The sequence below is a fragment of the Eretmochelys imbricata genome, chromosome 11 (assembly GCF_965152235.1).
Source record: "Eretmochelys imbricata isolate rEreImb1 chromosome 11, rEreImb1.hap1, whole genome shotgun sequence".
NCBI classification, from domain to species: Eukaryota; Metazoa; Chordata; order Testudines; family Cheloniidae; genus Eretmochelys; species Eretmochelys imbricata.
This window is the reverse complement of record NC_135582.1, coordinates 2871290-2883761: the sequence shown is the minus strand read 5'-3', so window position 1 is coordinate 2883761 and position 12472 is coordinate 2871290. Positions and strand designations below refer to the sequence as shown.

The following is a 12472-nucleotide window of genomic DNA, read 5'->3' as shown; positions in this document are numbered from 1 at the left end:
AATTAGGGAGGGCAACTTTTTTTTATGTTAACGTTGTATTTGTTGCACTAGTAAATTTTTTACTCTATTAAAAAAAAAGAAACCAAGTTAAATATGTACTGAATATTAAGCAGTCCTTTGATACTTACTGATTACCAAGCCAGTTTTTTTCCAACTTGTCAAGAATTTTTACCTTTTAGAAACTTTCATATAGTTTAGCCCTCAAAAGTCTTGAGTTATTGAACAACAGATAAAAATCTGAAAAAAAATGCTTAATTGATTAAAAGTTTCTTTAATTTTGATATCTCTGGCAGCTAAATGAAATTTTACTGACCTCTCATTCATTTAGGATTGAGAGAATCAAGAAATTTGAATCCAGTGAAGAAAGTTTCTGAATGTTGTAAACACTTGAAAATAGGGGCTTGTCAGTGATAGTGTTGCCTTTTCTGAGTGGCATTTTAAAAATTCATTAACCATATTAACTTAAGGTTTAGTGATGACTCAGTATGGAGGAGGGGGAAATACTTGTATTTAAGTACATTTTCTTTCTTTATAACTCTTGGCCAACATAACTGGTTTTGGAGTTTTTTTTTTTCTTTTATTGTGGAAGTACTTAAATAATTTAATTTCTTACAGTGATCTACGTTATACCTTTACTTTCTTTCCAGCTAAGCCATAACATTAAAACTGTGGTCCTACGACCAAATGGTGGAAAATTGTGTTGCCTGATGCTAACCCTAAAGGATGCCAGCTTCCTGACGATTGATAAGGTACCATCTAAGGACGCAAATGAAATGAGGATGTATCTGGATGCAGTCCTTCATGACCGGGTTCATACTGGTAAGCGCAAAACAATGCAAATTGTGTTAATAGCAGGTTGGATAAAGATAAGATTTTGAATTAGTTTCAGTTCACCTTTGACCATTTTGTCCATCTTTGACCATCTTCCCTTTTTTTAAAGCTGTTTGTTCCTTTGCATTGCTTTTGTTTGAATACTTTTCTTTGGGCCATTGAACTCAATTTTATTTTAACGTTTATGTAACTTTCCTGCAATGTTGGCATGCATAGTATTTAATGTATAAGTGAGTTGGTATTTGAAAAATGGTTACCAATCATTTACCATGTTCAAAGACATGCACAGTTCCTTCTCCTTTCTTTGAACACTTGGGTTTGTTGCACATTAAGTACACAGACTGTAGGAGGAAAATCTGTAAACTTTTGCTTTTTAAACATATGCACTCCTGATGTTGTATTGTCTGCCAGATATAGATTCTGGTTTTTACACATACATCTGGTGAATGTTTTGAAAATCTAGCCTTAAATGATTTCTGACAAAGAAAGCAAGAATATATAAAACTACAAGTAAACTAAATGGCATGTGCATTTGTTGTCAGCTGTGAAACCGTCTCAGGGATCTGGCAGCTTTGGAGGTGTTCTGGGCAGCAGGACGACCCAGAAGGAAGCTAACAGGCAATTTCCATATATTGAAAACCAGGTTTGTTAAACAGTTTGTTTACACATCAGATCTTTGCTCTTCCCCCAGTTCCTTTTAATCACTTCCTCTCTTCCCCCCTCATTTTGTGTGTATGTTGCATATTGTAGTAGCACAATAGGTGATTCCAGTTTGTGTCCCAAGCCTTTTGAATCAGGACAGGCTCGGAGAGAGAGAGATACACACCATTAGTTGACCACTTGGTAGGGTAGTGGGAAAAGTGTGTTCCAGTCTTCTGTATGATCCAGGAACATCATTGACTGGTTCTGGAAGGGTGCATTTACTCCTTGTTGGATAGGCAAGTCAGTCTGCTGGAAAAGTGTAGTAAAGGAGGAAAACATATACTTAAGGGTCTGCACCCAGCGTAGTTCTGAATGTTGCTTTAAGTTTTTTATTCTGAAACACTGCACAGAAGTTGGGTATGATAGATGAAATAAAAATGCAAAGCTCATGTATACGGTAATTGGCAGATTTGGCTGGAAGTGACATTTTGCATAGTAAACGTCTGTTAAACAGTTTTTGGTATCAGATTAGTCTGATTTTAATCTTTCGTGAGATTCTCTTCAGCCTTTCAGACAAAATCGTCAGACCTACTTTACTGAAACCCACCTTTCTTGAGGTCGCTTTTTGTTGACTCCTTTGCTTGTTGCTGTGACGGTTCTTGGGATACCCAGGACTGCAAGTCACCTTGCTCTACCCCCAGTCTTCACTGAAGGAGAGTCTTGTTGTAGCGGGGTGTCAGCTTCCTGACACCACCAGCCTTTCAGCCATTCAAGCACTCTTCTAGGCTATGCCAGCTCTAACTTTCAGTTTAACAGTAGCTGCAACCCATCCCTGAGTCCCTTTTACTCCTGACAGAATTCTGCCCCCTGTGGAGGTACAGAATTCATATGGCCCGCATTTTCTTGTGCCCCCCTGCACAGAAAAACAAAAAATAAATCTGCCAGGGGACATGCGCCTCGTCCCTGGAAGTCCAGGCAGTGTATCTGTTCCAGTGTGCCTAGAGCAGCCTCAGAGATGGGGGAGGGGGGCTGGGCATGTGTGCCTGCATGATTGAGCATTGTCTTGGGGGTGCAGGGCTGGGCTTACGTGCATGCCAACAAGCGAGAGAAAGAGAGACTCTGTTCCTCTTGCTTGCTACTGCAGCTCGCTGGCATGGAAGGGTACAGCTTTTTATTATGCATGAGGCAGGCTAGAAGCAGAAATGTAGCAGCCTGCCTGCTACTTAATTGATCTCATTCTCTCAGGCACAAATGTAGCAGCCTGACTGTGTAGTAATGTTAAAGTTGCTGTTGATGGTTAATCGTTCTCATTCTCTAAGGCAGAAATGTAGCAGCCTGCCTGGTAGTAACATTGTTAATGTTCCTATTGTTAGTAAACAGTTCCCATTCTCAGTCAATTTCCCCAGGAATCTGTGAAAGTTTTAAGGCCGCTACATTACCAGAGTGGTGTAAAGGAGTCTTATTGTAAATGACAGTAAGGGAATCCTCAGCTAGGAAGATCTGTGTGCCTTCTCACTTTTTTTTTTATTTTTTTATTTTATTTTACTCTATCCATTTAAAAAAAAAAAAGACTTTGAGGGCAAATAAAACATTTACCAAGCAGTCAATAAAATGTCAGGACAATCAGAACTAAACACTTCCCAAAGTACCCAGCTAGGCCCAGATGAAGTTACCAAAGGGCAAAGGGAAGAGGAGTACTTGTGGCACCTTAGAGACTAACCAATTTATCTGAGCATGAGCTTTCGTGAGCTACAGCTCACTTTATAGGATGCGTACTGTGGAAAGTGTAGAAGATCTTTTTATATACACACAAAGCATGAAAAAATACCTCCTCCCACCCCACTCTCCTGCTTACCATGCTTTGTGTGTATATAAAAAGATCTTCTACACTTTCCACAGTACGCATCCGATAAAGTGAGCTGTAGCTCACGAAAGCTTATGCTCAAATAAATTGGTTAGTCTCTAAGGTGCCACAAGTACTCCTCTTCTTTTTGCGAATACAGACTAACACGGCTGTTACTCTGAAACCTGTCAAAGGGCAAAGGGATATTCGTTCTTTTGCACAATGTGAACAGCCTTCATATCACGCATCAAAAACAGCTACACCAGCTTCTTGTGCTTGAGAATTCCCCACAAAACTTCATGCGCATGGGAACAAATTATTTTGCACATTGTGCAGTGTTGTTCTCAGTTATGACAGATGGTCTGTAATTATGGCTCATTTTGCATCAAAAAAAAACAAACTGAAGGAAGATGGGCTGAAGAGGAAGGCAGAAATAAACATCAGAAGACCATTACAAGTCCGCTGAAAAACAAAACACCGTCAGAGAGAGAACGTGTGGAGGTGAGTGGAAATATAAGAAAATGTTATAATGCAGAAAAATAAGATAAGTAGCATAGAACAGTCATAGCGATGGGATCTTTCCACTTTCTTTGAAATCTTCAATAGACGGCTCTGTTTTTAAATGACTTTTTTGTAAATGATGACTGTGATCATTTACTATACTATAAATCTAAATTAAAATCTAGAAATTCAGAGCTAAATATATGAATAAATGTATTAATCTAAGATTAAAGCTGTTACATGGATGGTAAATCTTTGTGCTCACTCAAGACTTATCTAACTTCTTCTGCTTTCAGATTTGTACAGCATGCGTGACGACACTAGCAGGTGCCAACATCCCCCTGTCAAAGACTGACCACCCGCTTGTGAGGGGAATTTCTTGACAGCAGGGTACAGAATGGTGGTTCAATTCCTTGTAGGACACAACTGACTGAGATGTACTTACCTGAAGTGTACCTCAAAGAAAAGGAAAACTTAAAGACAAGAAAATCACTGTTATCTTTGTTAACTATTGTGATGATGAGGCAAGATCAGTTCTGAAAGTACTGTTTGCACCATTACAGCCTTATTGCAGTGGGCATGTTAACTCTTTTATGGTGGATACGGTGTTTTAGGTGCTGTTAATCACTCAGCTGTTTCACAGGCTGTACTCAAAGCAGTAAGTGAGTACCAGATTGATTATGAAAATGTTGCAGTAATTGATACTGACGATGCTAGTTACATGAAAATGTCATTTGATTTTGTGTTTTCTACACGGTTTCCAAATTCTGTGCATATAACCTGTTTGGCACATATTGTTAACTTAATTGGTGAATCATTTAGAAAGCCTTTTCAGCTGGTTGATACATTTTAAGGTGCTTCAAAAACATGTTCTATAACTCTAGTTGTAGGAAAGCGAGGTACCTCCGTTTCATGAACCAGAAACCACAAGAGGAGTCTCCAGATGCCAAAGCATCCATGCCTCCTAGCCCAGGTGGAACACGCTGGAACAGCTGGTTCCATGCTGTCAGGTATCACTCTAAGAACTTTCAGTTCTACAAAGAGTTCTTTAATGAAGAGTGCAATAGCAGCTCCCCAGTTTCTGTGCAAACTGTTCTGAAAATGCTGAATGACCCAACTAAAGTACAGATCACTTTTCTAGCACGTAATTTTGTGAACAAATTCTCAGTTTAAATCTGGCATTTGAGAGCAGGAAGCCTTGCACAATTAAAGCATTTGACCTTCTGGAAGAACTACAGATATATTTCAGTTCACATCTAGAGCTCCCTTCAGAAAGCACCTCAGAGTTCTTCAAGTTTAAGGAGGCAGAAAACTTATCTCCTGTTAAAAGATTTGCTGGTCTAGATTTCTTTAAAGAGACATTCCATGAAGCATCTGAAAAGCTTGACAAATATTTGTCATTTGGACAACCAGGTCTAAATTCTCTGAAGGCTTGTAGGTTATTCGATCCTCATCGTGTTTATATCCTGCCAGAGCACTGTGAATACTTTCAAATAATACCTGTTTTTTCTGAGGTATCTGAACAGGAGCTAAAATTGTACAGGGAAAAGTTTGTGCCTGAAGCTATTCAGTGTCAACCTATTTTTGTAGACCTCTAAGTGTTTTGGCTTTCAGTGACCGAGAATTCCAAATATCGCCAAACCGGCCTTGAGTTGCATAAATGCTGTCTGAAATTCTGCAGATGCAGAGAGAAATTTTTCACTGTACAATTTGATCCTTTCTAGCAGAAGGAAATCACTAAGTGAGAAAAACTTGAAGGCTCTTTGTTTTCTGTACTATAATTTAGATGACAATACTGGATTGCACTGAAATGCGGGACAATGATTAGGAATACTATGACTTTCATATGTGAAAGTCTGAGCAATTTAAAATGACATTCTCCTTTTTTTCCCTTCTGTAATGTAATTTAAATGAAAATCCAGAATTACTACTGGAATGCAGGGTATTAGTTACCAAATGTTTGTAACTTAGTTTTCATGTGTTTAGGAAATGACGAATAGTTGTTGTGACTTTTTTTCTGTATTGTAGTTTAAATATATTACCCAAACAATTGAAACTGGTGTGATTATATTGCATTATTTTTACAAATAAAATATGCGGAATTTTGAATTTTTTTGGTGCCGAGTTTTGAATTTTTTGGTGCAGAATTGGCCCAGGAGTACACTTTGAATTGTTGCCCTGTGATATCCATCCCCTGACACTGGCTACTCACAGAAATTCCAGATCCTCTGCTCTGAAAGGTACAGTGTACCCCAGTTTACCAGTTTTACCTTAAACCCTTGGTCCTGTATACACACAGCACTTATGAGCATTTACAATAAAAATAAAGATTTAACTAGAAATAGAGAGTGGTGGAAACAAAAGGTTATTATAATACAAAACAAAATCCACAAAATATGACCCCGGATCTGCACTTTTATTAATGGTTACCTTTCCTGTTTAATAAAGTAGATTTCCCCCCCAGAGTACAGCCTGTTGCAGAGCTGCCTAGTTTCTCAAGAGCCAGGATCCAAATGTTTCTGAAAGCACCCATGCTCCACAAGGGGGTTTTCTCAGTGAACGGATACAGCGTGCTTCTTTGTCTATTATAGTGAAAACAGCATTTTGTTTCTGGTCAAAGACAGGGTGAACCCCTGTCTTGTGAAGTGCTACCTTTGAGTGTGTGTTTTTTGTTGTTGCCCCAGATGGTTTCTTCTTCTGAGATTTGGTATTGTGCAAGTCTAAACAATTGAGCCTTGCGTTGCATTACTAGTCAAACAGGGTGGAGTAACAACTCTCTCCTGCCCAAGTGGGCCATCACTGAGACATAGTGACTAATTTCTACTCCAAATCCATAAAGCATACTTTCAATGTAAATACATTATTCCTTAAATACTACCCATACATACGTCTCACAACGATGATGAATCTTGACATGTTATGAGCTTTCTGTACCTTATATGTAACTCTTTATGGATAAATATCCTGTAAGATGTGTTTGGTGTAGTGAGTTTATCAGGTCTGAGGTGAGAGTTGTTTGCAAAGAACATAGAACCCTTTGCCATGGTGCCTAGGTCAGTCACTTTACTGTAAGTTTCACTCCATATTCAAAGGCTTTCAGTTACATAACAATTCTGTGAAAGTACCAAGTCAATCCTTTTATTGCAACCTGAAACGGAAGTTGTTTTAAGATTATTCCAAACAAATTTTCAGTGCTGCTTAGAGTCTTAAAATAAAAACTAATGCTGCATACAACCTGGTTAATCCCTCTAGTTCGGTCCTCAAGCCTGAAACCTATCAATATTACTTAGAATTAGCCAACTATGCCACCTCTTTCCATGGCATTACATTTGTTTTTGTTTGGTCAACAGCAACAGGACACTGTTCTTAAAAAATATCTGTCTTAATATTATTGCACTTTATTTTATAGCACCCAAAGGTGTAGTAGGTGCATCTCAGAAGACCTAAGACATGGTCTGTATCTGAAAGAATTAGTGTGCTGTAGAAACAACATCAGTGACGCTGACAGTGTGGGAGGGGAAGAAGGGTAAAGTTTGCATGGATACTTCGTGTATGCATGTCCATAATGTGGTGGTTTTTACAATGACTTTTCACATATGCAATCTGTACTCCATCTGTGCAACATTAAACTCTACTGTCCTTAAACTTTTGCATTTCCTTGTTTTCATATACTGCATTTGTGGGAGGTACATGTAAATGCCACTTTAGAATAACAATAGTCATTTTCAGTTTTGATTATTGTGGATTTCCCCTGCTGGATTTTGCAGGTTCCTTCCAAAAGAGTGACTGTGGAGGGAAAGGAAGAAAATCCATTTCGAAAGGTGCTGGGCAGCCCAAGTAGAACATCTGTTAAGACTTCCCCAGGAAGTGGAACACCTAGCAACAGGATTAACATTTCAGTGTCTCCCACTTCATCAACTCCTCACAGAACGGGCTTATTGGAAAACCGGTATGAAATAAAGTTCCTTCAATATGCTGTCATCAAAATTTAGCACTATACAAATGTGTAATCTTAATAACAATTTACTGCACGTACAAGTACGTATACGCCCTTTTGGTTCATTTTTATAATTTTTTGGTTTGCTTTGAAAAAAGTGTTAACAATCACATTTCCAGCTTACGGGTGGTCCATGGGCTCCTGGAACAACCTAAAAGAGCTGTGTGTACAGAATTCTTTGTTGTATTTTAGATTTTAAACTTGAAAATAGTGAAAGGTTAGCAGGAAATACAGAGAGCACATGAGGCATGCATGGTGGAGGAAGAGGTTTGACTTTGTCTGTCTGAATTAATGATTCCTTGAAATGATTTATTCTTGTGCTATGTTAGTGAAAAGAGGAAAAGAACACAGCCCTCTGGTTCAGAGATGAATGAAGATTATCCCAAAGAGAATGATTCTTCATCGTAAGTTATTACTTATTTTTGTAGTTTCTGATGCAAATTCCTCCTGTGTGTGCCCACCTACTCTTTAAATATGAGTCTTGTTGAAAAGAATACCCAGATCTATCTTTGTCAAAATAACTCTGTAATATATGTTTGGAAAGGGTTAAGGCCTAGGGAGTGAGAGAGAGCACTATATAGGTATGTTAATTCTGTGTTAGTATGTTATCTGCAGACAATGTGTTTGCCTTGTAAGTTAGCACTAATCGAACACGTCTTCTATAATGGTGTTGGATGCTAAATAAATATCTGGGATATTCGCCTTTTGGTGGTAATTTGCACTGGTTTTGACAGAAGTTGTCTTACTGGGTTTCAGCTTTGACTTGTAAGAGGTCACAGCACAAAGGGGGATGGTGTTTAATACAGCAGAGATATGTAGGCTGTGTGTTTGACATGATAGTGAAAAGGCCTTTTTAATGAATTAGTTGGCTAAATTTGTTTGCTGATGAGGTGTACAACATAATTCATAGTTAATTATAACAAAGGCCAAAATGAAATATCTAAAAAAATTTAAAGTGTAAACATTAACTAGGAAAAAGCTGTACTTCACATAACTGCTCTGACTTCAGCTCCCATTTATCTGTAGCAATAACAAAGCTGTAACTGATCCAGCATGGAAGTTTTTAAATAGTAGCAGAGAGAAACAGCTGAATCTGAAACAGACAGAGGAGAACAGGACATCAGGTAAACATGCATTTTATTTCCTTTCCTCTAGCCTAGAAAAAAATGTGGTCTTGCTCCACTCATATCCATTAAGAAAGCTGCTGCAAAAATAGCTTTCCTAGCCTGTCGCTTTGACCATGTCAGCCATCTCTTTGAAGTCCTCCACTAGCTCCCCCCTCTATTACATCAAACGTAAGCTACTTGTATTCACTTTCAAGGCCCTTCACAACCTATCGTAAGAACGGCCATACTGGGTCAGACCAAAGGTCTATCTAGCCCAGTATCCTGTCTTCTGATAGTGGCCAATGCCAGGCACCCCAGAGGGAATGACCAGAACAGGCTATCATCTGGTGATTCATCCCCTGTCGCCCGCTTCTGGCAAACAGAGGCTATGGACACAATCCCTGCCCGTCCTAGATAATAGCCATTGATGGACCTGTTCTTTGTGAACTTACCTAGTTTTTTTTTTAACCCTGTTACAGTCTTAGCCTTCACAATATCCTCTGGCAAGGAGTTCCACAGGTTGACAGTGTGTTGTGTGGAAAAAATACTTCCTTTTGTTTGTTTTAAACCTGCTGCCTATTAATTTCATTTGGTGACCCCTAGTTCTTGTATTATGAGAAGGAGTAAATAACACTTTCTTATTTACTTTCTCCACACTAATTGTGATTTTATAGACCTCTATCATATCCCCCCCTTAGTTCTCTTTTCCAAGCTGAAAAGTTCCAGTCTTATTAATCTCTCCTCTTATAGAAGCCATTCCATACCCCTAATCATTTTTGTTACACTTTTCTGAATGTTTTCCAATTCCAATATATCTTTTTCTGAGATGTGGCGACTACATCTGCATGCAGTATTCAAGATGTAGGCGGTATTCAAGATGATCCCCCTTGTTCACATGCTTGTTGGCCCACTCAAAGAATTCTAGTAAATTAGTGAGGCATGATTTCCCTTTACAAAAACCATGCTGACTTTTCCCCAAGAAATTATGTTCATCTATGTGTCTGACAATTTTGTTCTTTATTATAGTTTCAACCAGTTTGCCCTATACTGAAGTCGGGCTTGCAGGTCCAAGTTTACCTATCATCTCTCGTTTACTATTGAGTTCTCAACTTTGATTAATACCAGCCTCCGTTGGTCACATGCTGAATTTTCAAACAAGCGCCTTTGTGCTTTCTCCCACGTTATGGCTCATTCTTGGGAGGAGCTACCCGTAAACATCTGCTGCACATATTAATTAGTCTCCTTCAAATCCTTCCCTAGCTTTTGTTTGCCATGATGCCTACAAAAAACTTGGCAGTGTTTCGGGCACTGGTATGCTGGGACCAGTATTCATTTCAGTGTTCTTCGCTGCAAGTCCCATGAGCCAGTGGCGGCTCCCATGGACCCTAAGTGCGGCTCCCTGTTGATTGTGCTCTCTGGCAGCACAGAGGGGCTGCAGCTAAGGCAGGCTCCCTGCCTACCCCGGCCCCACGCTGCTCCTGGAGGTGGCCAGCATGCCCCTCCGGCCCCGGGGTGAAAGTGGGTGAGCAGAGGTCTCAGTGTGCTGCTCCTGCCTGCAAGCACCACCGTCACAGCTCCCATTGGCCGGGAACGGGGAACTGTGGCTGGTGGGATTTGCAGTGGGGTACCTGCAGAGTGGGGCAGCACGCAGAGCCACGTGCCCTCCAAGGGTTGCAGGGGAGCGTTTGTCCCTTCCAGGAGTGGCGTGGGGCGGGGGCCACCCGAAAGTAAGTGCCGCCTCTTCAATGGGCAGGTTCTGAATAGCTCTTCCACCATCCAACCTGAAGTCCCCCAGAGCCAGCCCGCAATACTCTCTCCTGCATCCCAAGCCCTTGCCCCAGCCATGAGCCCTTTCCCAGAGCCAGACCCCCATACCTCCTCCTGCACCCCAAGCAATATTACCAGTAACAGTAATATTACCATATCAACCAACAAAGAACTTGGAGTGTTCAACCGTCTGTGTCGGGTTGACGTGGCGCTCACATTGAAGGTTTTTTTGCCAAAGTGGCCCCCACTTCAAAAAATAACGAAGAGCACTAATATATTTTTTTTGACAAATATTCTCTCAGGGAATCTTTTCACTACGGAGCTAAATTGGCACTGCTGTAATTGATGCAGCAGTATCGATTTAGCTGGTCTGGTGAAGATGTGCTAAATCGATGGGAGAGTGCTCTCCTGTTGATTTCTGTAGTCCACCTTCCCGAGAAGCATAAGGTAGGTCAGTGGGAGAGCGTCTCCCGTTGACGCAGCGCAGTGTAGACTGAAGTAAGACTGAAGTGTAGACTGAAGACCGTGGTAAGTGGATCTAGTTATGTCGACTTCAGTACCATTATTGACGTAACTGGAGTAGCGTAGCATAGATTGATTTACCGTGGTAGTGTAGACCAGACCTCATTGATTCCTTGTGCTATCCACTTGTTGTTTCTTGTCTTATACTTAAACTGGAAGGTCTTTGGGGGCAAGAACTGTCTTTTAGTCTGTCTGTACAACACCTAACACAGTGGGCTCCTGGTCCATGACTAGGACTCTAAGGCTTTATGGTAATTCAAATTATTAATAAAATCATAGAAATGTAGGGCTGGAGAGGACCTTGAGAGGTCATAATAAATAGTCCTGGCAAGTCAAGATAGTTAAGTGGCAGACACAAACTTTAATGCAATTCTTTTCTTAGAATCATGGATGTGTAGGACTGGATGGACTTCAGTAGGTCATCTAATCCAGTCACCTGCGCTCAAGGCATGACTAAGTAATAACTAGACCATTCCTGACAGGTGTTTGTCTAATCTGTTCTTAAAAAAAAGAAAACTTCTGGTGACAGAGATTTCACAGCCTCACTAGACAATTTGTTCAGTGCCTATCTACCACGACAGTTGGGAAGTTTTTCCCTTGCTGCAATTGGAGCCTATTGCTTTTTGTCTTCTCCTCAGAGGTTAAGGAGAACAATTTTTCACCCTCCTCCTTGTAACAACATTTTATGTACTTGAAAACTGTTATGCCTCCTGCCGCCCCCCAAGTCTTCTGGAAACTAAACAAACCCAACTTTTCAATCTTTCCTCATAGGCCATGTTTCCGAGACCTTAAATCATTTTTGTTGCTCTCCTCTGGCCTTTCTACGATTTGTCCATATCTTTCTTGAAATGTGGTGCCCAGAATTGGACACAATACTCCAGTTGGGGCCTTATCAGTGTGGAGTACAGTGAAAGAATAACTACTTGTGTCTTGCTTACAACACTCCTGTTGATACATCCCAGAATGCTATTAACTTTTTTTTGCCACAGTGTGACACAGTTGACTCATATTTAGCTTGTGATCCATTATAACCCCCAGATCCCTTTCCTCCGTATTCCTTCTTAGGCAGTCATTTCCCATTTTGTATGCATGCAATTGACAGTTCCTTCCTAAGTGGAGTACACACACTGAGAGACAGCAGCCTGGGATAGGGATAACTGGCGTAGACTTGTTCGAGAGGGAACATCCACTTTTGAGGAAAATGGCCTTGCCCTGGTCGCAGAAAAACGCCATGAGTTTTTGAAGATAATCGTTAGTGGCTTG

At 40.3% G+C, this 12472-nt stretch overlaps 1 protein-coding gene and 1 long non-coding RNA gene across 4 annotated transcripts in view; both read left to right on the top strand.

Moving 5' to 3' along the window:
• The window catches only part of USP37 (ubiquitin specific peptidase 37), a 52785-nt gene that overhangs the window by 4781 nt on the left and 35532 nt on the right, over nt 1-12472 (top strand). For all 3 annotated transcript variants that reach the window (XM_077829572.1, XM_077829573.1, XM_077829571.1), the window contains exons 3-7: nt 648-819; nt 1374-1474; nt 7585-7766; nt 8144-8218; nt 8841-8938. In XM_077829572.1, the coding sequence (XP_077685698.1) occupies nt 648-819; nt 1374-1474; nt 7585-7766; nt 8144-8218; nt 8841-8938 (628 nt within the window). The remainder of the gene's footprint in view (nt 1-647; nt 820-1373; nt 1475-7584; nt 7767-8143; nt 8219-8840; nt 8939-12472) is intronic.
• Nucleotides 3438-5926, top strand: LOC144271919 (uncharacterized). Its single transcript, XR_013347449.1, has 2 exons — nt 3438-3817; nt 4114-5926. It is a non-coding gene; the product is annotated as an uncharacterized LOC144271919 (long non-coding RNA).